The following is a 25,700-nucleotide window of genomic DNA, read 5'->3' as shown; positions in this document are numbered from 1 at the left end:
TCATTAAGTTCTGGAATATTCTGTTTATTGCTATGGATATATCAACTTCTACAAAGGTAGTAAACCCTTGTTGAGGAGGTAGTGACCCTTGCCGAACCAACATTTATTACCCTGGTGGAGGAGTACTACATACACTGCCTAATACACAACCTTGATGGCAGTATTTTAGCGCCTCTGGGCCTGTGATGAGCACATCGACAAACTACTTCACTCTACCCCCGCCTTGCTCTCAACTCGTTGGTGTTCGACATCCAGAGGGTCCAATGCTTTTCCATCTATCGTTGGTTTTGTTTGCTGATATGCTTTGAACCAATGCCCCCGGAAGACTTCGTTGATTTCCTCCAGAGACAATGTTGCAATCTCGGGGACAACCAGGTAAACATATCCAAGAGCAATAGCACACCAGACTGCATAAAACGCAAAAGCTCCCCAATTATCCATGCTCTGGAGTAGTGAAGGCGCCGCAGCTGTCATAGCATAGTGAAATATCCAATGCCAAGCCTGAGCTATGGCTGCTCCAAATGAGCGAATTCGATTAGGCCATAGCTCGCTCCCAAAGACATAAGGAAGAACAAACAGACCTAATACATTAATCAGCCATGAACAACGCATTCAGATGAACCCATGCATCACTCACCAGCAGAATAGCCAAAAGCGTGCAAGTATATAGCTGCGAGTGCTGTGCGAGAGGCAGCGATGCTAACATCCACGCCTGCTTGGCGACGCTGAACATATACGGCAACATATATATCCGTAAGCATCTGCGTCGTGATTCCGATGAAAAGCGATTTGCGTCTCCCGAGCACGTCGATTAATAGCAGGGACGTAATAAGAGCAAAGAAGAATTTGGACATAGAGTACATGCCACTGAGGAAAATGTTCCTGGAATCAGAACCAGAGGCGCCAATGATGTTCAAGATCGGGACCAAGTAGGAGGTTATAGCATTAGCGCCGGATAGTTGAGGGAAAGCAAACAAGACGAAAGCTTGTTGCACACGGCGCAAATTCTCAGGAATCATGAATGTTTCCCTTACTGTAGCCTTAAAGCTAGAAGCTTTATGGCCATTTGGGTACAATTCGCAGCTCTTACGAATGTCATCCCGTATATCTTCTAATTCTTGTTGTATGCGTGGGTGATGAGCGGGGAGGTTGCGGAACCTTGTAAGCGCTTCGATGGCCTCCTCCTGCCGGTCTTTCAACAATAGCCAACGGGGAGATTCATTGATTAGAAAGCTGGCTGCAATTATGAGTGCCATGTAGACACAAGGAAAGAACCACACAATTTGAAATTGCAGAGTGCCCGGTGGAACGTGTAGTCGAACGCCGTACACGCAAAAGGTAGCCGATAGCAAAGCCAGACCCATCACAGTCGGGTACCATGAGGTCAGTATTCCTCGAATTTCGGCAGGTGCTATCTCAGCTATAGACATAGGTGCCGTAGCTGAAAGAGACCCAATACCTAGGCCAGTTATGATGCGGCTTGCATAAAGACCGGCTAGGTTCGGTGCAAACGTAGCAACGAGCTGCCCAGTGATATAGACCAGAGTATAGAAGCGAAACGACCAGAGGCGACCGAGACGGTCATTGAGAAAGTATGATAGAGCAGCGCCAGTACTATTTCCAATGTATACCAGCGAGACAAAGTGACGAATGGCTTGAGCGTCAGTACCAGAGCTGATACCAAAATGTTTCTGGAAACCGGGTAGGTTTGGCACCACCGAAGCTTGGCCTTGATCCCAGGCTTGACAAAATCTTCTATTAGACCAGAAAACATCCACCAGAATCATTGATTGCATTGAATTATTGACTTACTGACGGTTATTGCAGCTTGAGAATAGAACAGAGCTGTCAGAAGTAATGTCTTGTTGAAGCAAACTTCTCGTGGCGCTGACCTAACTGCTGCGATATGTTTGGCAAGAGCTGACTTGGCAAGAAGTTCTCGAAATCCCATAATGCCGATGACTTTCTGGATGTGATGTTCTAACAAGTGCAATGATTTGTGTGGCTGTTAATCTGTCCCACGCATTTGAGGTCCTTATTGAGAGGTCTGTCTGCATCTTATGTATTGCTGACCCCAGCAATTCCTAATCTTGGTTCACGAGAGGTTCCTGATAGACAGTATTGTCTGTTGCATGAGATCATCCTGAATGGTCACGGGCTTCCGAAGGCTTCCGTTCTTTTGAAGTGGCTTCTTATCTTCGGGTGTTAGTATTAGTGGTGGTGATCGCGCCGGGTTGTCCGAAGTGTCGCCGAAGCATTGTCGGGCTTCCGTGTATCTCCCGAGACCACGTTGCCTAAAGAGCATAAAATTATGATTCAAATTCAAAACAATAGAACAAGTCTCAAGGGAAAGGTTCAATTGCATACAATAAACGTAACCTACGAACTACAACTTGCAAATCTATAATCATGTCTTCTACCGACTCCAAGATCATCATTGTCGGTGCCGGCGTATTTGGCTTGAGTACTGCCTTATGGCTCGCTCGAGCTGGGTACCGGGATGTCACCGTATTTGATCGCTGTGCCTTTGATAAGACCAACTACAACCCATCAAAGGGGTGTGATGGGGCTTCTTCAGACATTAACAAGGTTTTTCGCATGACATACGGGACAAAAGATCGGTGAATCCTTCATCAGGGGTCTTCTATACCAGACTTTTACTAACTTCGGCTCTGTTTCAAGCTACCAGGCTCTTGCTATTGAGGCGCGAGATGCATGGCTTCACTGGAATGAAGATATTCGCAATAGTCAAGTTTCTGACCTCCCAGCTTCGCTCAGTCCACGTGACAAACTTCTTGATATTTGTGGAGTCTATCACCTTGCAGAAGGCCGCGCGCCAATGCGTCCGCTTTATGTCGAGAATTTGGCGGCCACGGAGAAAAGTTCGCCTGAGATGCGCAAGTTGCAGTTTGTGAAGGTACATGATAGAATGTGGAAGCTTTATAGAATCTAACTAATGAAGCTCAAGGGTAATACGGATGACCAAGAGAGAATTGACAAATTGGGCGAAAACTGGTCGAAAAAGTATCATGTCGTGGACAAATTCGCGAATGGCGATACCAACGGCTTTCTAGACACTGCAGCTGGAATAACGCTCGCAGATAAAGTAATGGTAGTTATATTTCCTGATTTGTCTCATGTTAATGAACGTATAGGCATGTACCTATGCTCGGCATCTATGCGAGCAAGAAGGGGTCAAGTTCGTGTTGGGTGAACCTCGCGGCAAGTTGCAGGACTTGATTCGAATTGAAAACGGCACGAATAAAAAGGTTACAGGCATCAAGACTTGTGACGGTTTGGTCCATCAAGCGGACCTCGTTATCGTCGCTTGTAAGTGAGTTTGTAGTGTTGAATAGACACACGCTTACTGAATTGCTGAATAGGCGGCCCTTGGACTTCTGCTGTTATTCCTGAAGCCCACAAGACAGTTGAAGCTACAATGGGCACGGTCATGTTTATTGACATCCCCGAGGAGAGGAAAGATCTGAGAAAAAAGTTCCATCCGGATAATATGCCGGTATGGCGATTCCTATCCGGCACAGGTGACAAGTATTCCAATTCTTGCTCCAAATGTATATGATTGGTTGTTGACTTTACTATAGCTTCTACGAGGGTGGTGGATTTCCCATCACACGTGAAGGAAGGCTCAAATTTGGTTTCCGCGCGAGAAAGGCGAGTCCGCAATAAAGATGCATGACAAAAGAGTCTTTTGAAAAGTTGCTGACTTTCTGACTAGTTCACCAACTTTCAGGCTCATCCATCACGGCCAGATATGTAAGCCGCCTGCGCCATCACGACCTTTCTGATTCGGGGCTGACCCGAGACTTCCCAGTCGCATCTCAACCCCACGCACCAAATATAGCGAGGATTCCATCAACACAGTACCTTTATACGTGCTCAAACTGATGAAGGAGGTCATTGGTTCGAACTTCCCGGAATTAGCTGAGATTGGCTTTACGGACAGCAGAGTATGAGCATTTGGCCATTTGCAATAACAACCATGGACTAACGTAATTTGTCATAGCTCTGTTGGTACACTGACACCATCGACAACGATGTAAGTCACTAGTATACATCCAGGCCATTTGGAATGTTGTGTCTCTTTTCCATTGCTAGTGGCTTACACTAGACCACAGTTTGCAATAGATTACGTCCCAGGCTATTCAGACACACTATTCATATGTTCAGGCGGCTCGTCAGTAGTCCCATTAACATTTTTACTTCTTAGAGACTAATCGTGTCCAGTGGTCATGCCTTCAAGTTTTTGCCTGTGCTCGGCAAAGTGAATCTCCTGTCCAAAATGTTTTGAGTTATAAGCACGTGCTAATCTACTTGGCATAGTATGTCAAGAATCAGCTTGAACGGAAGCATGATCATTTCACGGAATGGTGGAAATGGCGCGCCGTCGAGGAAGGAAAGCCCTGTAATGGTCTTGAAGAGGGCGAGTTCGGCCCTAGAGAGATGTCAAAGTTGGAGTTGGCTAGAGGTACGTTTCCCCTGAAACTCTCAAAAGCCTACTAACGCTTAATTACTCAGCCTCTGATTTCAAATTCACGCAATCATCTCAAGCAGAATAAATTTAACGTATGACAAGAGAGTGCATCTTCCTTAGATGCTGTCTGTTTTGTTGGTTGAGTTTTTACTCCCTCTTCTACAATGGAACAGGAATGAATTGAATATTGTACAATCATTAAGGCAGGGCGACCAATCCAATTCGATTCACATCTCAATGAAACCCCTCTTAAAGAAACAAAATTAAAAGCCCGAAGATTGATTTTTCAGTACTGCACTTCTTCTGCTATAAGAATCTGTTTATCTTAGTAGTCGAGTAAGATAATATAGACAGGTATTGCAGAATACAGACGACTCTCCAAATCGCAACGTGCATGACATCGAAGTAGTCTACGCTGAGATTGGTAGGGCTGTTCTGGCCGAGTGCGAGCCAATCAGGTATCATGGATCCCACAAATGCCCCTAACGTATGATATGCTAGTGTCGGACCACCTGCACCTACAACACCTGGGCACTCGAAAAGATCACCCAAAAGCCTCAGATTTGCCAGTGAAGTCACGCAACTGTCCGTTCCGGCGACGGCCCTTTTCAGAAACTTGATAAATATCATCCATTTATACATACGGGCCGAACAGTCAATTGGCCTTGCTATATGTACTCCTTGCTGGTTCCTGCCACCATCTCCCGGCGTTGCGCTATTTCACTGCCGTTGGTGCTGACTCAACGCACGACACCACACACTTTGAACATTCATAGCACGACTGCCATTTCGACTGCAGCAGTTGCGGCTAGATCTATATCATCTGTACGCCCCAGCCGAGAGCAGAAACACTTTCCAAAGCAAAGGGCAACTCCTCAATCCCTCTCCACTTTCAGACACACAATGGCATCATCCGCACAGCAGCAGGCCCAGCTAATCGAGTCGTCCAAGCGGGCGGCCGCCTACCAGGCCGTGCAGGACCACCTGGACCACTCGTACCGATACGTGGGCATCGGGTCCGGCAGCACGGTCGTGTACGTGGTCGAGGCGATCGCGGCGCTCGGCCCCGCCGTGACCGGCGCGATGAGCTTCTTCCCGACGGGCGAGCAGTCGCGCGGGCTCATCAAGGCGGCCGGCCTGCGCCTGTCGTACATCCAGGACCTGCCCGCGGCGGCGCAGCTCGACGTCGCCTTCGACGGCGCCGACGAGGTCGACGCCCGCCTCAACCTCATCAAGGGCGGCGGCGCGTGCCTGCTGCAGGAGAAGATCGTGGCCACCGCCGCGCGCAAGTTCGTCTGCGTCGCCGACTTCCGCAAGATGAGCCCCGCGCTCGGCACCGCCTGGACCAAGGGCATCCCCATCGAGGTGCTGCCCATGGCCGCGGACCGCGTGCTGCGCGAGCTCGAGCTGCTCGGCGCAAAGGGCGCAAAGGTGCGCTCCGGCCTGCCGGGCAAGGCCGGCTCCATCGTCACCGACAACGGCATGACGATTGTCGATGCGCCGTTCGCGCCGCTGGCGCTGGCGGCGCAGGCGGAGGAGGGCAAGGACGGCGTCTGGAGCGTGGACGCCCTGGCGGATCGGCTGATCAAGATCACGGGCGTGGTGGAGACGGGGCTGTTCGTGGGCAAGAACGGGTTCGAGGTGGAGAGCGGTGCGCAGAAGCCGGTCGCGGCGTACTTTGGCATGGCGGACGGGACGGTAGAGATCCAAAAGGCATAAAGCATTCACTGGGAAATTCAATGGGTCATTGGGTAGCGGATGGCACGGTCAGGGATATTATAGAAGGCAAGAGTTCATGGTGGTTTGGATGGATCATTCAGCTATCACAGCTCTACAACAAACTAAATTCTGATCAGTGATGTTCTAAGGTGTGGCATTTTGATTTGAGGCACCAGCTATCGTGCATATGATGATGATTAACAAGTACAGAATTTTAACGCCAGAGGTACTATGCAGGTATACCCATCGCCAAAGTCAATTTTGGATTTTCTGACCAACAGATTTTGATCCCATGGGATGTTGTTTTTGCTATATTTCACAGATTACTCCTCCTCAGACTCCTCTTCAGCGACCTGAAAGCACAATTAGTAATAGTTTCACTTCGAAAGTGTTCAGTGAAGAGAGCTTACATCATCGTGGAAGTCACGGCCCTCCCTCGTGGCCTTGATATAACCAGTACGGATGCAGAAGTCACCGAACCTCTCGCCCTCCTGCCTCTCAAGAGCATACTGCTTCAGTAGCGGCTTCATGATAGCTAGGATCTCGTCCTCCTTAATGCTAGACCGGTACAATTTATTCAGGCGCTGACCGTGGTATCCTCCACCGAGGTACATGTTGTAGGCACCGAACGCCTTACCGACGAACGCAACCTCCGCCAACCACGGTCTCGCGCAGCCGTTGGGGCAGCCCGTCATTCTCATGACGATGGAATCCTGCTTCAGACCGTTCTCCTCGAGGCAGCCCTCAAGCTTGGAGATGAGCACAGGTAGGTAACGCTCACTCTCGGCCATGGCCAGACCGCAGGTAGGGAAGGCGACACAGGCTGAAGAGCTGAGGCGGAGACCGCTGAACTGGATGTTGTCGAGCTTATACTTCTTCAGCATGGCCTTCATAGAATCAACGTCCTCGTCAGCGACATTGCTGAGAATCAAGTGCTGGTTCGGCGTCAGCCTGAACTCGCCCTTGTGGACCTTGGCAATCTCCCTCAGGCCAGTCTTCATCTGGAAGGAAGGAGTATCCTCGATACGGCCGTTCTCAATGAACAAGGTGAAGTGGTTCATGCCAACCTCATCACGTTGCCAGCCAAATGTGTCGACGTTTGACTCGAACTGGAACGCCTTAGGCTGCTCAAACTTCTTGCCCCAGAGCTCCTCCACCTTGGAGCGGAAGACGTCAACGCCCATGTCGTCGATAGTGTACTTGAGACGAGCGTGTTTACGGTTCGTACGGTCACCATTGTCACGCTGCACAAGCATGATCTTCTCGCAGGCAATGTGCACGTCGTTCTTGTTCACGAAGCCCATCATGCGACCAGTCTGGGGGTAGGTCTTCTTATTATTGTGAGTAGTACCCATACCACCACCGGCGGTGACGTTGAAACCAGACAAGCTTCCGTCTTCGTTCTTGATGGCAATCAGACCAATATCGTGAGCGTACACATCCGTGTCATTGTGCGGCGGTACGGCAATGGTAATCTTAAACTTTCTGGGCAGGTAAGTAGGTCCGTAGAGGGGCTCAAAGTCTTGGACGGCGTTGCCAGCAACATGAGTCTTGTTGTCGTCATCGTCCGTCAGCCAAATGTCATGGTAAGCGGATGTGGACGGCAGAAGGTGCTCGCTGATCTTCTTGGAAGCAGCGTGAACCTCACGGTGCAGCTTCGACCTGGTGGGCAGAGGGCTGCACATGACGTTACGGTTCACGTCACCACAGGCGGCAAGGGTATCCATAAGTGCGCGGTTGATCGCTTGCATAGCGGGCTTAAGCTTGCTCTTGATGATGCCGTGGAATTGGAAGGTTTGTCTCGTCGTCAACTTCATGGTCTCGTTTCCGAGGGTTGTGCTGATGTCGTCCATCTGGATCCACTGCTTGGGTGTCGAAACACCGCCTGGTAACCTACACCGGATCATGAAGGAGTAAGCGGGCTCCAAGCCTTGTGCCTTTCTTTCGTCTCTGACATCTCTGTCATCCTGCATGTAGGTACCGTGGAACTTAGTGAGCTGTTGATCCGAGGCAGGGATGGCGCCCGTGCTGGTATCCTTCAACGCTTCTGCAATGGTACCACGGAGGTAGTTTGAAGCCAACTTGATGTCTTCGTTGGTGATCGGTGGCGGCTCATCCGGAAGACCCTCGACATTTGCGACACCGAGTGCTTGCCAGATCTTCGGCTCCCAGTCCGCATATCCAGTTTGGTATCCATCGGGATCCTGATCGTCACCCAGTCCAACTTCTGCCAGCCTCTTACCACCAAAGTCAGCAAGCTTCTTGTCGAGATCCTTGCCAGGCTTGTTGTAGTAAATCTTGTCCTCCTTTCTTGGCCAGTAATGGCTGTCACCGAGAGAAAAGACGGAGAAGTTGACTGAAGCAAGGTCGAGCTCGGTGTTGTCCTTGATCGCATCCCAGAGCGGGCGACCATTTTGCGGGAACTCTCCCTGACCAGCGGTCGAGGTAATGAACACAATATTCTCCTCGGTCGGCAGGTCCTCAACGGGGTAGTCCTCCATAGCCAGCACAGTGGTCTTCAGACCTCTCGCCTTACCCCTGTTTCCAAGACGCTTGGCCACGGAAGTGGCATTGCCGTTGTCAGAGGCATAGAGAATGGTAAGAGGAGCACCGAAGAGGCCCTCAAGGAGCTCGTTGTACGCATCTTTGGCCTTCCTCTTCTGCTGAGCGCGGATCTCAGTACCATAGTCCTCCGACAGAACCGGAGCGAAGACAGGCTCTCTCCTCATGAGCTGAGTCAACTGGTTATCCCTATCGAGGAACTCCTTCAGCTCCTTCTTGATCCTCTCCGAGTCCAGAGAGAAGTTTGGCTCGCCATTCTTCTCGTTGTCAGGGTTCCACCTGTAAAGTGGCCAGTAACCAATATCGACAGCCTTCTTGGTCTCCTGCAAGACAGTCAAAGGTGAGTCGGTCTCGCCGAAGTAGGGTAGGTAAGCGAGGACAATGGAAGGACCGTTGAACTTATCAGCTTCATCCATAGCCTGCAGAACCTGAGTGTAAGAGCTGTAGACAGCGGTAGAAGCAACATAGGCATTTCCGTAGTTCATGGCGTACAGACCAATGTCCTTCTTCCTCCTATTCGCATCGGCAGCGGCGCGCTCGGAGTAGGGTGTTGAGTCGATGATGAGCATGTTGACATTCTCGCCTGACGCAAGCACATGGTGAATACCAGAGTTTCCGAGATCGTAGGACCAGGCATCGGAGCCAACAAGCCACAGAGACTGCTTGCGGAAGAAGCCCTTGTTGGCAAGTAGCCTTTTCGCAGTGCTTCCAAAATCAATGTTCAACACACGGATCACGTCTTCAGCGAGAGCATCGACCTTCTTGGAGTCGTCAGCATGCGAGGACCACTGAGCAAGAGAGCGTTTCGGCGTCTCAGTCATGAATGTTCCAGCCTGAGCGAGCTTCTTCGCCTCAGCAATGAAGGTTTTTCTGCGCTCCTTGCGGGCCAGGAGAGAACCGAAGCCGAACTCGGGGGTCGCTGAGACCGTGGTCGAAATACCTGCGTTCTCGGACTCTAGAGCGTTGGCGATGTAGACACGCTCACCGAAGAGCTGGTCGAGGATTTTCGAATATGCAGTCTCCAGCTTAGGCTTCTCGAGGCTGTACTTTGCCGTGTCCTCGGGACCATCCCTCGATCCAACCTCCAAGTTCTGGATGGGCTTATCTGAGGTAAGATTCTGGTATATGCCGCGGAGGGCTTGGGTGATCGTCTTCTCGGTGATGTAGCCTAGTTGGTAGCCCACAATCGTCTCAACACCACCAACGGCGCTCTTGATCGTGGTAAGCACATCAAGCAAGAGGGGACCCCATTTGGTTGTCTTTCTTTGAATCTGCTCCAACACAGCAACCCGCTTCACTGATTTCGGCAGAGCATCGATCAGCTTGGATCCGAGCCACGGCCTATATAGTCGAGGGGTGATGATGGCAGCATTGGCAAAATCCTCTCCGGATGGCGCATTGTCAATGGCGCTGGCAAACAGGCCAGCATCGGCACCAAAGATGAACAGGCACGATTCGGCATTCGAAGAGCCAGAGTACTCAAAGGGGTTGTACTTGCGTCCGACAAGCTTCTCGAGCTGAGCCCAGATACCTGTGACGTAGTTGTAGATGTGCTCCGAGGTGACGACCGGCGGGTTGGGCTCGATTGTCGTTGCTGAGGAGACACTGGGAGGAGTGCTGGAGATGCTGGGCGCATTGGACTTCTCAGATGCTTGTGAGGAGGCGGACTTGACTGTCGAGGAAGCGATCTCGGCGGCGTGGAATCCGTTGACCTTTGGCGACTGGGGTGAAGTACCATTGGCTAGGAGCTCAGGCTGTTCTGAAGCCACTGCCACTCTGCCATCATCCGCATATATGCCAGAGCCAGCAACAGAAGCAGCTTGGAATCGGCGAACATTGTCGAGGTTCAGCAGCTCACGAAGCGCCGCAGGGTCCTCGGCACCAATTGCCTCGTCACTGGCGCATGCGGCAGGGCTGAAGAAGTGGATGACACCCTTGCCAGAGCGGATAGCAAGAGCATGGGCCGTGATGGCCATGTCCTGGGCCTCCTGAACAGACTCTGACTGGAGGAAGGTCCATCCTGAATTCCTGATCGAGGTGATGGCGGAGTAATCTGGGAAGCTGGCGGGCTGTAGGGCAACGTGGATAACTACGGGGTAGTTGGCGAGCTTGTAGAGGTGTCCTACTGAGGGTAGGAGGATGACAGAGCTGGTTGTGACGGAGACCAGCTTGCCTGAACGTATGGGGGTGAAGACGGAGAGCAATGGGTCGGTGTTGTACCTGACGGATTGGACCTAAAAGGTGGAATGTGTTGGTTAGTCTTGATTATATCGACTTATGCAACAACTGCACATGGTGAAAGAGAGAAACCTACCTCAGGAATAGCATCTGCGCTCTTTGCGACCAGACTGTGCTCGTTGCGTCCGGCGTATCTCTTCAGATGGCCCGAGAACTCGGAGTCGACTGCCAGCGACGGCTGGACCGAGACGACAACATCGCTGGAAAGATAGGCGATCCTCGCGACTAGAGGGCCAATTGATGTTAGCAAGATGCTCCAGACAATTCTCTTTTGCTATCTTCCCCTGATCCATCTCTATCTCTATGTTTGTGCTGTTGCGCCTGAAGAGAGCTACAACAGCCAGAGAGCAGCAGTTTTTTGGTGGGGCATAAGCAGTACAGTGCAGTCATAGAAGAAAGAGGCAAGGATCGCATAACAAATGCAGTGCATAGCACACAGCACACAGCTCACAGCACAGCGCACCGCTGGGGCTCAGCGCATTTGCAGGGGGAGATCGAATCACAACAGTGAAGGACGTACCGGCCTCTTCAGGCGTCCGTATCTGGACGGGAGCAGCCATCTTCGCCGAAGTCGACAGTGAGGGAGATGGAGGAGCAGGAGCAGGAGCAGCAGAAGAGGAGGAGGAGGAAGATGAGTCTAGCGACCTGAACAAGAACGACATAATATTTTCTCCCTCCACCGCACCGGCACGATGCCGAGCAGACTCCAGAGCTTTTTCTTTTTTTTTTTTCTTCGATTTTATTTATTAGGTAGGTTGTTAGTCTCTTGTCGTAGCGTCTACCAGCGTGAGCAGCGCAGTTCGGCTAACAGAGTGACGGAGGAACATGTCCTCTCTCTCTACTCTTCTCTCCCTAACGTTAAACGTTATTGCTCCCTCTCTCGCTTTTTCTCAAAGAGCCCCGCCCTGCGGCAAACAATCGATTTTCTATGGGCGAGTCTGCTGCAGAGACACTGTCAGGGTCGATTGCGTGATCGCCCTAGCGCCGCTTCCAGAGCAGAACCGGAGGGACCAAAGGCTAAGAATGCTGTCGCCCAGCACCTCCACCGCCGCCGCTGGCCCAATGGCCGTCATTCTATTACTTGCCGCACCCATCTACTGCGTAGTACCTAGGGACTATGCAGTCATCCACCGCGTACACTCCATTCTCCCTCTGCCCTTAACGTTAAACCAAATCCCGGGTCGACTAGCAGAGGCGGCTGTCGGTCCCCGGATCTCATCGCTTGTCGGGGTCTGAAATAGGTGCGCGAGGTGCGCTCTGCCGGCAACTAATTCTGTCGGTCCCTACCGGTACCTAGGGAACAAAGTAGCTTTGTTAGCGACGGCTGAGTCTCGGCTTGTGGGACTCTTCACTTTTTGGCCGCCAGTCACCCAAAAATGCACCAAGATGGCGGAATCACTACTATCTACTATCTAATGCGTAATGCGTAACTGGGGGTGAAGTCATCTGGTTCGCCGCACGCCTAACTCGTCACTTGTGTATAGAAGTACGCCACAGTGGATGGATGGATGGCATTGCAATTGAGTAACCAAAGGGGGCATGGCAATCCATGACGCTATAGATGTATATGTGTGTATGTGTATGTGTATGTAGTTATTAGAATACCGAGTACCTGACGCTATCGAGTGTTTGTTCCCAAACTTGGACCCATCATCAAACCCCGTGAACGCCACTGCTGCCATATGCACTGTATATATGCAGAAAAAAGTCAACCTGATGTCGAGAGCGGAGCCAAACCCCGAGCCCGCATGCTATGCACCGCACTGTAGATACCAGATCTCATGACGCCGTAGACCAGTCGGAAAGAGAAGCAATTGTAGGCCCCTGGCATATATATCGTCGGTGATTCATGGAACGGATGCTCCTCAATGGTCGTCCAAGCCTGCCCCGTGCCCCCTACTCCTGAGCTTCGACGTGACGTCCTCCGTCCACTCCTCGTCCCGGTTGCTGCCGACCCAGTAGTCCCGCCCAAACGAGATCATCGTCCGGCCCAGCTTCCCCCGCCAGCCCTCGCCCTCCGGCGTGCCCTCGACGAACAGCTGCGGCCGGCCGTCGTCGTCGTCCAGCGAGCCCCCGCCGACCTCGACGTGCCGCAGCAGCGCCTGGCGCGCGAACGCCGCGACCACCAGGATGAAGTACAGGCGCGTCACGCTCAGCGCCACGATCAGCACCATGCTGCCCGCCGTGTCCTGCGCCTGCGCCGCCGCGTCGCCCGTGCTGCCCGCCGCGCTGTCGCTCACGCTGTTCTGCCCCGCCGGCCCCGTCGGCGTGTACACGGGCCCGCTGCTGCTCAGGCTCGCCAGGTACCAGAAGGTCGCGAAGGTGCTCGTGTACGCCGTGTTGACGAGCGTGTCGAGGATGTAGAACCACGCGAGCGCCAGGCTCTGGAAGGCGCTGCGCCGGCGGATGTGCGGCACCAGCAGGGCGAGCGTCACGAGCGCGCAGACCGAGTATAGATACATGGACACCTGCACCGCGCTGACGGAGTAGCCGGTCAGGATGGTGAGGAAGCCGTAGACGCCGGGGACCTTGTTGATGAGGGTGATGAGCGCAATCATCTCGGTGCCGGTCTGCAGGGACATGAGCCCGAGGAAGGTCTGATATATCGGTCTCGTGGTTAGTAATGGGCCACGGCAAAATGCGATGCAGCTTTGGTGGCAGCGCTCACCTTCGGTTTGGGTATCCAAAACCCGAGCCCTCTTGATCTTAATACCATCGTGTCTGTTGTAATATTCGTCGCAACTTAGGCGCTCTTTGGATATGTCGTGAACGTAGGTGATGTGAACTCGTAGGGTTGTTGCGGCTTTTGCATGTTTGCTTTCGCTTTCGCTCTGTTAAGATTGCCCGGCCCAGAAGGGTCCAATGGTGGGATGACGATCCGTCGACTCGGGCCATCCGGAACTAGCGGTGGCTCGACGGGGTACTTGGGTACTTCCACACTTGCGCATGACGATGGGCTGTTAGGCTGAAGAGACTGTTCATTTCCAAGAAAACAAGGTCTCAAGTCTTCAGATCAATTTGAAAAGTATTCACGAGTCAAACCCTGGCCGTTATAGGCTCCATATATCAGTTTGACAGCTTCATATAGGTCAAAAACTACAATTCACTTTCAATGCGCTTTTCAATAACCTACTTGCCATACTGACCCACGGCCCAATATTGAAATCGAATATCGATCACACAGAGCAAACACTGAAAAAGTAACACGGAATGCGAAGAAACGAAGAATTAGTTTTGTACTAAATTAATACCAGTAACAGCGGCCTCTCGTGGTCGTCTTAAAAATAGTCATAGGGCCCGTCATTCGTCCTGTATTATACAGCTTCTGTTCCGCCCATGCTTGAACCCACCGTCTTCGCTATGCTCGATTTATCCTGCCTAGGTAGATAGATACTGGATACTCTTTGTGCAGAAACCGTTCCCTTGCGCGCCTCATGCCAGAAATTGCCCGGAAGCAGAAATGTCTCCCATTTAACAGGCGCAACCCTCTTGGCTTGAAGGCGTGGTTGTCGTCTTGACATCGATCACTACCGATCATGTTAGCAAGCTTGCACTCGACGGAGCACCATTTTGAACATACTCTGGTTAGAGGCCTGTGCCGCAGCATCAGTGCCCTCCATTCCAGGTAGGGCCTGTGCTATTCTCCTGAACAGTGTCTTGACATTGTGGCCCAGCTTCGCACTGGTCTCGACGAACATCAGATTGTTCTTCTTGGCCTCCTCCTCGCCTTGCTGCGTCGTCACCTCCCGTTTGTCGTTCAGATCCGTCTTGTTGCCGACCAGCACAATGATGACGTCGTTGCCGCGCTCAGCTCGCACATCGTCAATCCATTTCCTCGTGTTCTGGAATGATTTTGCGTCTAGAGTACCACTGTCAGTCAATAGCCTCCATCTATGAGACAACATATAGAGTGCCCACTTGAGATATCGTAGACCACCACGGCCACGCTCGAATCGCGGATGTACGAGGGAATGAGACTCCTAAATCGCTCCTGCCCAGCGGTATCCCAGAGCTGTAATCGTACCGTCCTGTCTTCTAGATACATGGTCTGTTCTGATCGTTAATATCTCGTCTCTGCATGAAGCGGGGCACGTCGTGTACCTTCGAGAGGAAGTCGATGCCAATGGTAGCCTGGTACATGTTGTCGAACGAGTCATACATGAACCGTGTGATGAGAGACGTCTTGCCGACTGCAATTGAATTGCATTAGCAAGTCTATTCGCGTTTCCTGGGAGTGCGCCGCATCTTGAATACATACCACTCTGCTCGCCAAGGAAGACCAATCTAGAGGCGGGAAAGTCAGCACCGTAGACCACTGTGTTCGCCGCGCTATGTGCCCCTGCAGAAACGCGATAATTGTATGGATATGATTTACTTGAACTTCTTGAGCGGGTTGTTGTACGACCCGCCAGCTCCAGCTTGCGCCATGGTTGCGGACGTCGGATATGGTCTCAGTTACGGTTCCGTTGTCGGTTGCTTTTCGAGTGAGCAAAGGTAGAAAAGGGGAAGCGGATCCAGGCGGATTGCCGACAGCAGAAGTTGTAGGATTCAGGACAGAGTCGCGTAGAGAGAATGACACGGACGGCTTCTATTGTCGCAGAACAGACGTCGGTTCCCTTTGACGTTTGGGTTTCGTGGCGTGGTCAATGGCTTTGCGAAAGGCAGATGTTTTTGAAATGGTCACGATGGCCTCCCGCATTGGGAACGCCTCAATCAATGCCCAGGGCAGATCGGCCACTTGGACACCGTCATCGCTGCTGGCTGGCTGGCTGGCTGGCTGCCTGGCTACATCGCCCCTGCGGACACTGGGAATGGGCCGCCAACTCTAAGCTTTGAGCGCCCTGTGGAGCCCAGAAAATTGCTGGAAATCTGCTAAGCCACAGGCCACGGCAAGCCTAAGCTTCCAGACCCGCCTCCTTTCCAAGCCAGTCACGTGCGATAAGGATTGAGCGACTCTCAATTTTTTTGTTATCGCAATGAGCAAAGATGGAAATTTTGGGTTCCCCGCCGATTTGAGAGTTTGCTCTTCCATATCTACACTTCTGTGAAACTCCAACAACTTACCGCACAAAGACAGCCAAGATGCCTGTCATCAAGCCCCAAACAGGGGAGACTAGTGGTCCTCAACAATATAAACAGCCTTCGAGAAAGGGCAAGAAAGCCTGGAGAAAAAATGTCGACGTTTCCGAAGTCGAGCAAGGCCTCGAGCAACTAAACGAGGAGATTATCAAGGGGTTTGTAGTCTCACAATCTTGATTTGAGAACAAGTTATGCTAACAAAGTCTCAGCGGTGTCATTGCCGAGAAAGAATCCGAAGATCTCTTTACCGTCGACATTAAGGGAGACTCTACCATTGCGAAGAAGCACCCCAAGAGGAAAGGCTTGAAGGCCGACGAAATTATCGCTGCCCGCTCAGCCGTCCCGGCGGTATCTCTACGCAAGAGACCCGCTGATAAGACTACCGATGGCATCATACCTGCGAAGCGCCAACGAACAGAATATGTCACACACAAGGAACTCACTCGGCTGAAGAAGGTTGCTGATGGCCACCACGAAGCCACCGTCACCGTAGTCGACGCCACGTATGATCCATGGTCTGCCCCGGCAGAGGTTCCTCAAGTAGAAGATAGCGAGAACTTTCTACCAAAGACGCAAAAGAAGAAGGCACCAGAGACTATTCGGCAAAAGCCCATCTCGCTCGCCGCTAGTGGAAAGCATGTGCCTGCTATCCCCAAGCCCGCTGGTGGATACAGCTACAACCCAGTGTTTACAGATTATGAGGAGCGCCTACAAGAAGAGGGTGCCAAGGCAGTCGAGGCTGAGCGCAAACGCCTCGCGGCTCTGGAAGCCGAAGCGGAGAAGCTAGAAGCGGCTCGCAGGTCGGCTGCTGAGGCTGAGGCCGCGGAAGCAAAGGCAGAGCTATCAGAGTGGGATGAAGACTCGGCCTGGGAAGGGTTTGAGAGTGGGGCCGAGGATGTGAATATCAAGGCGAAACGTCCTGAGCGCAAAACCCAGGCCCAGCGGAACAAGATCAAGCGTCGGAAAGAGGAAGAGCGGAAGAAGAAGCACGAGGCGGCAATGAAACGGAAAGAACAGCAGGCTGCAGAAATCAAGAAGATTGCAAAGGCAGTAGAGGAGCGAGAACGCGCACTGGCTCTCGCAAAAGTCGAGCTCAGTGACGGTGAAAGTGACGGAGGCGATGATGTTGAGCTGAGACGCCGGCAGCTTGGCAAGTTCAGGCTACCGGAAAAAGATCTAGAGTTGGTACTGCCAGATGAGCTGCAGGATTCTCTACGACTACTCAAACCAGAGGGAAATCTGCTGAAGGACAGATACCGGAGTCTTCTTGTGCGAGGCAAGATGGAGGCAAGGAGGAAGATTCCTTTCAGGAAGCAGAAGAGGACGAAGCTCACAGAGAAATGGACCCACAAGGACTTCCAGCTCTTTTAGAGGGAGGAAATCTCTGTTTACTCGAACTTCTCCATATAGACTACCAACAATGGCGTGCCCGATTGTCTAAGTATATAGTTTGAATACCAAGCTCTGGGAGATTGGACAGAGGTTGCTTTACTGGTCGTTGTATATTTTTCGAGATACTAAGAAAGAAGATAATGTGCCAAGTCAAGGTTAACAATGTCACACAGTATCAACATGTCATGTCGAATTCACCTAACCCCTACTCCCTACGCTTACCTAAGCCTGTCAAAGGCTTCTTTTAGATTATATATATAGTACTACACTCACTTAGATCTCTTTTATTACTACTTAGACGACAATAGATCACTCTATTCGCTTCTATTAAGCTTATATACTCTTTTACGCTTATGACAGTTATAAGCCTAGTTAGTAACATACTTTACTTCCACTATATAACCTCGTTGTCGACTTCTCGCTCGATTTTCACTGCAAGATCTCGGCTATGCTGCGACACGCTGGTCTTATTGTTCGCTTGAAACAGCCCGCCGATTGCGTCTGCATGCTATCCGTACATCCACACGCGTGCCTCGGGTATGTCGCTGGTAAGGTACTCTTCTGGCCAGAAGACTTTGGAAGGTTGTTCGAGCTGTTGGGTCTGCGCAGGCGGCGGCTTGGATTCGAAGACAGACTTTAGAAAGTTCTTCCGTTTACGCGGCGTTGTAGACTCGACAGTGCTACCCGCAACGCCGCGACGACCTTCCCATGTGTGTCTCGGGTGCCTTCTCAAGCCGTGTACAAAGATGACACTAGGTTGTGTCAGACTCGTCATTCAGACCAGCTGGTTCAACATATCCAAAATGTCATCCCGCACCAGCACTCACTCAGAACATGTCGCCGGTGAAGCCCATGTGACAGACAGAGGCTCCGGAAAGATTCTATAATATACGAAAATCAAAGCATGGAAAAGGCAAAAGTGACCGAACTGAAGTTGTCGATAAATGACGTCAAAATCTGTCTTCAATGCACAGCATACTTTAGAAAAGAAACTCGCCGATACCAACACTAGCGACTTCAGTTGGTTTGTGGGATGGGAGGCAATAGGCAGTACTTAGTAGTCACTAATCTTAAACCTACAGTGGGGAGACAAAAGTCTGACCATATCCGGATTTTCAATATTAACAGCACTAATAAAACACCCCAACACCTACTTCAAGCATGTCATCGTAAATCGAAAGTGAAAAGAACAGACTCATGGAAACGATGCATTTTAGAAGAGCACAAAAGGGCAAGACGCGACAGTATTTATAATAATGAACATTTAGCAAATATCGAAGTCCGGCTACAATGGAAACTATGCTTTGTGTTGACCATTAGTAGGTGAATGAAACCTGGGGAGATGTAAAGGGCAGTGTAATCGTTGTTGACCTGAGTCAACTCATAGGATGGTCACATCGAACAAGATCAAGACAAAACAAGCCAAAGATGCGTTGAATCAACCAAGATTCAGGTCATAAGATGACTATATCACAGAATGTGGCCATCCACGCCTATCTAATAGAGTTAATGGAACCATGGTCGCCGGTGAAACAGGTGGAAGACGGCTCTATAAGAGGCCCTACCGCCCAGTCCTCCTTTTGATGTCACATAGTCGGACAGAACTGAAGATTGTACTCACTGATACTTCTTTGACTCTTCTACAAACTTCCTCGTGTGAGTGCGAGATTGAAACAGCCTGTCCAGTGCACCAGGCGTAATGTCCTTCGTCTCTGGCAGTCGAAACCAGGTCCAGATAATCATGCAGACCGCGAGACCTCCAGGCAGAAAGGCAGCCTCGCCTTTCAAATTACCTTCCTTAGGGTTTAACATATAAGGAGCAACCACCGTATTGATAATGTTCAAAACGTAGTAGGTAGTACGAGCCAGCGAGATAGTTTTCAAACGCAAGCGTGCTGCTCCTACCTCCGCGCCAATCGTGAACGGGACGGGACCGATGGTTAGACTGTAAAAGAAGAACTAAATCCCACACGAAGTTTTAGCATGTAGAAGGTAAAAGAAAGGGGACAATCTGAAGTTGCAGGAAAATCATACCCAAACCATAAGCACAGCTGGCTTTGCCCATAAAGTGCCATTATTCTGTGGAGCGAGCTCGACAAAACCGATGATGAACATCAAAGGAGCCATTATACAAAGCCCCGAGAAATACATTGTGCGTCGGCCAACATGTGGCTGCAAGAACCATGACAAGACTGTGCCAACAAAGGCAATTGAGTAGTTTCCTATACAATCCTCGGAGTAAGTAAAGATTCATATAGGGCCTCAATCGGGAGAAAGCTTGCCTAGGGAGATTTTGAAGGAGTCACTTGCGCTGAGGCCGGCCAGAGTGAAGAAGTACGTGGCATAGTTCTGTATGACAAAGCCAGGCAGAATCTGGCCACCCCAGCTTACAACGGCCACTTCCGTTCGTCGAAGATTGGTGTCTTTGAAGCAGTCAAGATATGTGCCTTGGATCTTCATCTCCTCTCTCTCGAGTCGAAGTATACCCTGGATCATGGCGAGTGTATCGTCTGGGTTGATGACGTCGAGAGGAGCAGAGCATAGTCTCTGGAGTGACTTCCTTGCATCCTCGATCCGATCCTTGCGTGCCAGCCACCAGGGTGATTCGGGAGCGAACCAACAAGCAACTGCCAGCGGTACCGGCCATGCCCATTGTACCGCATAGACGATGCGCCACGACCATTCTCCTTGAACCTTGAGCAGGCCCTGGCAGACGCCTGCTGCAATCATGTGGCCGATGACCCACCCAAGATTAACGTACCTGATCGGTCGCAATTAGCAAAAAGTCGAGACTATACTATTGAAGTTCGAGCACTCACGTCGTCATGTAACCTCTCAACTTCGTTGGACATATCTCCGCCGCATAGGCTGACGTTGCTGGTACGAAAAATCCGCAAGGAATGGCCCTGCATGAGAGACAAATTGTGTCAGTAGCTTCGATCGACAATGTTTCCGCATACCACAAGTGAGACTTACGTCAACAATGAACCGACAAAGAGAACCTCGATTCGCTGGGCAAAGAAAGAGATGAAAACAAATGCTATCACAAGGATATGTGCGCCGATCATGAGGAGCCGTGGCGGCCACCGATCCGACAGCCAACCATTCACGAGCACACCAATGGTAAGACCAATATTTGTCGACATCTTCAACGCGACCTGCCACTGCGAGTCGAGGGACCACGAGCCATTGGGCAGTTGCTCGCCAAAAGACTTTTGAAAAGCCGGATATGCAATCAGCAGGTTATTGAGGATGAGATCGTACGACTCCATGATCGTGGCATTAGAAATGAGAAAGGACCAGAAGATTGCCTTCCAATAGTAACGAAGAGCTTCCTTGACTGACAGATGAGCGTCAACTTGGTTGCCAACAAGCTCTGCCCCCTCCTCCTCACGAGCAGCTTCCTTGTCTTGGGCCATGGAGTTGTCTACCCACACATCCTCTGAGTTGCTGGCTTGGTGCGTAGTCGATGTCATTGGTGTCTAAAGAAGAGCGAGAAATAACAATAGAGTAGTGAATGCTGGAATATCTCGCGAATGATAGATTGCAACCTCGTGAGAAAAGCAGGGTGGGCTTAAATGTATTCATCATGTCGAAGAACAGTCTTCTCCACAGATCCACTCATGCCCCGTGAGTAAGATCTGGGGTGTGGAGAAAATGATGGGGTTGCTATCTCCACGTCCTTGCACTAAACCCGACGCGTGAAGCCTTTTAGTTTTTCATTTGTGCGGGGAGTTTCGGTAAGCCTAGTCACGATCGCTAAACTGAGGACGTCTTAGTTGAAGCTGAATCCAGGATCTCTGGACCTACAACTCCACCTGGAATGGGGAATATTGGGCGGGGAGTGTCGGGAGAGATAATAGTTTGGCATATTTCGAATTCCTTCGCAGTTGCCGCAGAACCGACTGTATTCGGCTCGAGAGTCTTGTAACCCGATAATGAGGAACTATATATTGACGGCCGCGGAACCGCGAGCGGACATCGGGACGGTACTCGAAGCGATGGTAGCTTACCATCAGGCTTCAAGCCGACGTCACTCCCGAGTACTCGCACCGAGCGCCGTGTCAGATCGCAAGGGAGATTTATGGTCCGGGCCTTGCAACTGTTGAACGATCAAAAAGGTCAATGGATGTCTAAACTGTAGTTGAACATGTAATGGCCTGATGAATAGCCTGTGTAAGCACCTAGCATGCCACTTTCGCTCCATCTCTTCTACTTGTTTGTTTGAGCATGATTTAGTGTATTCTTGAAGTCCATGTACCGATGACGCGGATCACCCCTCAATTAAACATATCCAAGATCACTACTTATATTTCTAGGAACTTTAGTATTCCCGGTTAGCATCAAATTTTGAAAGGAAGATGTCTTAATCGTTGGATATATTCAGGTTGTTCATTGGTTTATTCATATAAGCAGCTCCATTACTCAAGACCTAGGATGGAGTGGCAGATCGCCGATTTCCATCATTTTGGTTTCTAACATGGCTGTCATTCTCTTGACAATATCCTGGTAGTTCGGATCGCCATAAACATTAAGTAGCTCTAAAGGATCTTCTTGGCAATCGAACATCTCCCATTCAGGTTCAGTGCCTCCGGGATTCGCGCCTTCGATTCCTAAATCCTCATTATACCAGTAGATGATCTTATAGCGCTGGTCTCGGATTCCATAATGCGCGTATGCGTAGTGTACAGAGTCGTTGTGCATCCAGTATCGATGGAAGGCTACTTGGGGCCACGCCTCGGGAGTAGTTCCCTGTAATAATGTTCGGAACGAATTGCCCTGCATATACGAGGGCGCTATCAAGCCTGCTAGATCGCAGAAGGTTGGGGCAAAGTCAACATTGCAAATGATATCGTTGTTAACAGATCCGGCTTTAACTTCTCGCGGATAACGTATAAGGAGTGGCATCTGGAAGCTTTCTTCGTACATGAACCGCTTGTCACACCAGCCGTGCTCGCCCAAAAAGAAGCCTTGATCGGACGTGTATACCACAACAGTGTTCTCTGCAACACCTTCTTCCTCTAGATAGTCTAGTATGCGTCCAACGTTATCGTCAATGGACTGGATTGTCCGCAGATATCGCTGCATATAGCGCTGGAACTTGAACTCGGCCAGCTCTTCGCGGGTCTTGAAGGTGAACACTGTTCCGTCTTCTGAATCACGGAGAATGATATCGGATACATCCTCTGGCTGTGGTACCTTGCGATGGGGGAAGTTCCATACAGTGTCAAACAGCTTTGCGCCAACGGCTTCGCGGCCCCCCTGTGGCTGAACGAGGCCAAGGTCAAAATAAGTCAAGTCATCGGCGACTCGCATTTTCACATTCGCTGCAGCCTTGGCGCGATTTTTATAGTCGTCGGTAAAAGTGTCTGGAATTTGAATCTTGTCTTTGTAGAGATCTTTATGCTTAGGATGAAATTCCCATGAGCGGTGGGGGGCTTTATGATGCGTCATGACGAAGAATGGGCGACTCTTATCTCTGTGCTTCATAAATTCAATGGTCTTGTCCGTGATGATATCTGTCGCGTAGCCAAAAACACGCTTCATGCCCGGCTCGCCTTTATTAATGAAATGAGGGTCCCAGTACTCTCCCTGATTAGGAAGCACGCTGAACTGGTCGAAACCTGTAGGCTCGTGGCCAGGACCCTCACCCAGGTGCCATTTACCGAACATCGCAGTCTGGTAATTGCCGTGGCCGCGGAGGTGCTTGGCCACGTTGGGTATGCGGTTGTTGATCATCGAGTTGAGCGTCATGACATTATTCACGTGGTTGTGAGTTCCGGTGAGAATTGCGGCTCGTGAGGGAGTGCACAAAGAGTTGGTCACATAGCAGTGATTGAAGAGCATCCCCTCTTTGGCTAACCGGTCTATATGTGGCGTTGAGTTGATGCCGTGCCCATATGCAGAAATAGACTTGGCAGCATGGTCGTCGGCCATGATGAAAATGATATTCGGGGCTTTGTTGCTCGCCATCTTTTCTGTATTATGTGTTCACGAGGGCCACGTTAATCTGTCAGTCTGTCAGTCTGTCAGTCTTACACTTTTGGGATATCTGGCCTGTCGAAATGTGAGTTCAGTCGTGGAGGTAAGATCTCTCCGATGATATATTTGGACAAGATCATAAGAAGACCTAGCCAATCGTCCAGAGGCCGATGCTCGGGGTTGAGTATGTGGGGGTATTTGTGGAGTAGCCGATACTCCCCATGGGAAAGGCTCGGCACCATCTGCTAAGCTTCCGGGCTCTCGGCCGGCTGCATGACGGGAATTTGAAATTGCAAGTACGGCTGGCGGTGCCGAAGGCCGTGATACTGTACTATGGAATAACACTGCAGAAATGAGAGCAGAAAAGTAGCTTAGCCTGTAATGAGGTTACAGCGGGTTTAGAAAAGACTTGCCAGGGGTGGCTGGGTGGGCCACCTTCCTATTTAAGTAAAAGTTGATGAGTATATGATCAGGTCGAAGAGCCAAATGGAACACACAACGATGGTGACACTGGGGATAATTCGGATACCGCTTCTGATGCGGCAACTTATGGGGGATCGTCAGATGGAGAGTGGTCCGGTGGGGAGTAATGCTGTTTGTGAAGATTGCAAATCTTGCGCATTCTTCAATATCAATCTGCTTCTAAAATATTTCCATTAGAGTGCCTTCCAGAATATGCGATTCATAATATCAGCCTTGAAAGCTTCTTCCTTACTTGTATCGGCTTCCATGTCAAATAATCAATCGGAAAAGCATCCTACGAAGCCCGTTTATCGATTGCCAGGGATACCAACTTTCAACTTTTGAGGCCGACGTAAACTTGAAAAAGGAAAAAAAAATATAAAACAGGTCAAGCGAGCCACATGGAAGCACATCCCCTGGGTTGACTGCAATTATATGACGAAGCCATTCAAGAAACATTATGTTTTACTACTTCTTGCATTCTCTTCTTTTGGGTGATTTATCGAGCTCACTCTATCACATTGCCATCCTCATCTATGAACCGGTAGCCACAACGATCTCGAGCCAGACTCTCATTAATAGAACCCGGAGCATACTCATAGAGGTGAGAACCATTACGGATCTCCTCAGCTATATCCTCCACTGTGTCTGCTACTGTACTTCTAGCCTCCGATCCATCTAGCCACGCCTCAAACAATGTCATGAACCGTCCGATAAGATCCCCTTCCAAAGGTCGATAGCATCTAGGTCCTGTTTTGGGGTCTGATTGAAGTATTATTGCTACTCGAGCATGAGGAGCTACTGTGTCCCTTGCGTGCATTGATTTTCTCGGCTCATAAGCCCTCGATGTAGCTGCAGCTCGTAGGAGGGCTTTGATCCAGAACGCCGCATTTCCATCTATAGTTAGATGGAGAATACCCTTGGAAGGGAAAAACTCGTCCGCAATACGCCTGTCAACGTAAAGACGATATTGTGGGTTGTTTTGTGTTTCTGGCGTTTTAAAATAGCAAGTGTATGTAATAGGGATGCGTTGTGTAAGATCCGGTTCCGTTTCTAGGCAGGTTGAAAGAATATCCATCTCCAGTGTCCCAATAGATCCGAACTGCGAGAGCTGATACACAAGTCCTTGCAGAAATTGGGCGAAAGCAGTGCTGAAAGGCACGGCATTTGTTGGGCTGATGCCGGGATAAGGTGCACTACACACCCCCGTGGTATTGATATTGCCATTGATTGAGAGCAGCGGCTTGAGGAAACACTGCAAGATTTCGGGGATCTCGCAGGAAGGCTTGTGAATTAGCAGGTCCCGCAGTATCTCTGTCGCAAGAACCGACGGCTGTAAGCTTTCTTCTATTCTTGACACGACAAAGTTTGAAAAGGGTGGCAAGCTTGCTACTGCAAGAAAGTGAGGCTTTGCATGGTGAATATCGCGCTCGTCCGGCGCCAAGTATCCCTCGTCATACCACTCCCAGCAAAGCTGCAACAGTTGATTTATTTCTTCCGTGAACTTCGGGATTTCAATCGTAGATAGAGCGAGTAGTACTCCAAATACTGAGTTGTGACCACGAAGACGGTACATCCTCGATGCGGCCAGTTCGCCTTTAACAATTTGAATCACCTGCTCGTCTAGCGAAGACAGATCATATTGGCGAATGCGACAGCCTTCCTCGTCTTCGATCAAGAAGTCGTAGGCCGTCCGATGTACGAATGTTACACGAGACGATATGTGAGATTCCAGCATGCCATCTGACGATTTCCAGAAGAAAGGACGCAAGTT

General features: G+C 50.5%; 8 protein-coding genes across 8 annotated transcripts; 3 read left to right on the top strand and 5 right to left on the bottom strand.

Annotated features, from left to right (window-relative positions):
• Positions 1-2,893: 2,893 nt before the first annotated feature.
• Positions 2,894-4,577, top strand: UCRPA7_600 (putative sarcosine oxidase protein; the record flags this gene model as incomplete). The annotated part of the gene is made up of 7 exons (XM_007913194.1): positions 2,894-2,917; positions 2,969-3,106; positions 3,156-3,330; positions 3,384-3,517; positions 4,025-4,057; positions 4,342-4,486; positions 4,537-4,577. The coding sequence occupies 7 exons, from the start codon at positions 2,894-2,896 to the stop codon at positions 4,575-4,577; spliced, it is 690 nt and encodes a 229-aa protein (XP_007911385.1).
• Positions 4,578-5,395: 818 nt separating this feature from the next.
• Positions 5,396-6,211, top strand: UCRPA7_599 (putative ribose-5-phosphate isomerase protein; the record flags this gene model as incomplete). The annotated part of the gene is made up of 1 exon (XM_007913193.1): positions 5,396-6,211. The coding sequence occupies one exon, from the start codon at positions 5,396-5,398 to the stop codon at positions 6,209-6,211; it is 816 nt and encodes a 271-aa protein (XP_007911384.1).
• Positions 6,212-6,534: 323 nt separating this feature from the next.
• On the bottom strand, positions 6,535-11,571 carry UCRPA7_598 (putative sulfite reductase beta subunit protein; the record flags this gene model as incomplete). The annotated part of the gene is made up of 4 exons (XM_007913192.1): positions 6,535-6,564; positions 6,622-11,007; positions 11,088-11,236; positions 11,532-11,571. The coding sequence occupies 4 exons, from the start codon at positions 11,569-11,571 to the stop codon at positions 6,535-6,537; spliced, it is 4,605 nt and encodes a 1,534-aa protein (XP_007911383.1).
• Positions 11,572-12,876: 1,305 nt separating this feature from the next.
• On the bottom strand, positions 12,877-13,727 carry UCRPA7_597 (putative duf1753-domain-containing protein; the record flags this gene model as incomplete). The annotated part of the gene is made up of 2 exons (XM_007913191.1): positions 12,877-13,608; positions 13,680-13,727. 2 exons carry the CDS (start codon positions 13,725-13,727, stop codon positions 12,877-12,879), a joined length of 780 nt encoding a protein of 259 aa, XP_007911382.1.
• A 755-nt stretch (positions 13,728-14,482) lies between these two features.
• UCRPA7_596 (putative ras-like protein rab-6a protein) lies at positions 14,483-15,439 on the bottom strand (the record flags this gene model as incomplete). Its single annotated transcript, XM_007913190.1, has 6 exons — positions 14,483-14,538; positions 14,592-14,870; positions 14,930-15,059; positions 15,113-15,201; positions 15,270-15,295; positions 15,387-15,439. 6 exons carry the CDS (start codon positions 15,437-15,439, stop codon positions 14,483-14,485), a joined length of 633 nt encoding a protein of 210 aa, XP_007911381.1.
• Positions 15,440-16,093: 654 nt separating this feature from the next.
• Positions 16,094-17,461, top strand: UCRPA7_595 (putative p60 domain-containing protein; the record flags this gene model as incomplete). The annotated part of the gene is made up of 2 exons (XM_007913189.1): positions 16,094-16,245; positions 16,300-17,461. 2 exons carry the CDS (start codon positions 16,094-16,096, stop codon positions 17,459-17,461), a joined length of 1,314 nt encoding a protein of 437 aa, XP_007911380.1.
• Positions 17,462-19,744: 2,283 nt separating this feature from the next.
• Positions 19,745-20,958, bottom strand: UCRPA7_594 (putative maltose permease mal61 protein; the record flags this gene model as incomplete). Its single annotated transcript, XM_007913188.1, has 3 exons — positions 19,745-20,243; positions 20,302-20,388; positions 20,459-20,958. The coding sequence occupies 3 exons, from the start codon at positions 20,956-20,958 to the stop codon at positions 19,745-19,747; spliced, it is 1,086 nt and encodes a 361-aa protein (XP_007911379.1).
• Positions 20,959-21,907: 949 nt separating this feature from the next.
• On the bottom strand, positions 21,908-23,455 carry UCRPA7_593 (putative mucin-desulfating sulfatase (n-acetylglucosamine-6-sulfatase) protein; the record flags this gene model as incomplete). Its single annotated transcript, XM_007913187.1, has 1 exon — positions 21,908-23,455. The coding sequence occupies one exon, from the start codon at positions 23,453-23,455 to the stop codon at positions 21,908-21,910; it is 1,548 nt and encodes a 515-aa protein (XP_007911378.1).
• Between the last annotated feature and the right edge of the window lie 2,245 nt (positions 23,456-25,700).

Source organism: Phaeoacremonium minimum, assembly GCF_000392275.1.
Source record: "Phaeoacremonium minimum UCRPA7 unplaced genomic scaffold PA7_03_scaffold_39, whole genome shotgun sequence".
Lineage (NCBI taxonomy): Eukaryota > Fungi > Ascomycota > Sordariomycetes > Togniniales > Togniniaceae > Phaeoacremonium > Phaeoacremonium minimum.
This window is presented reverse-complemented; position numbering and strand designations above follow the sequence as displayed.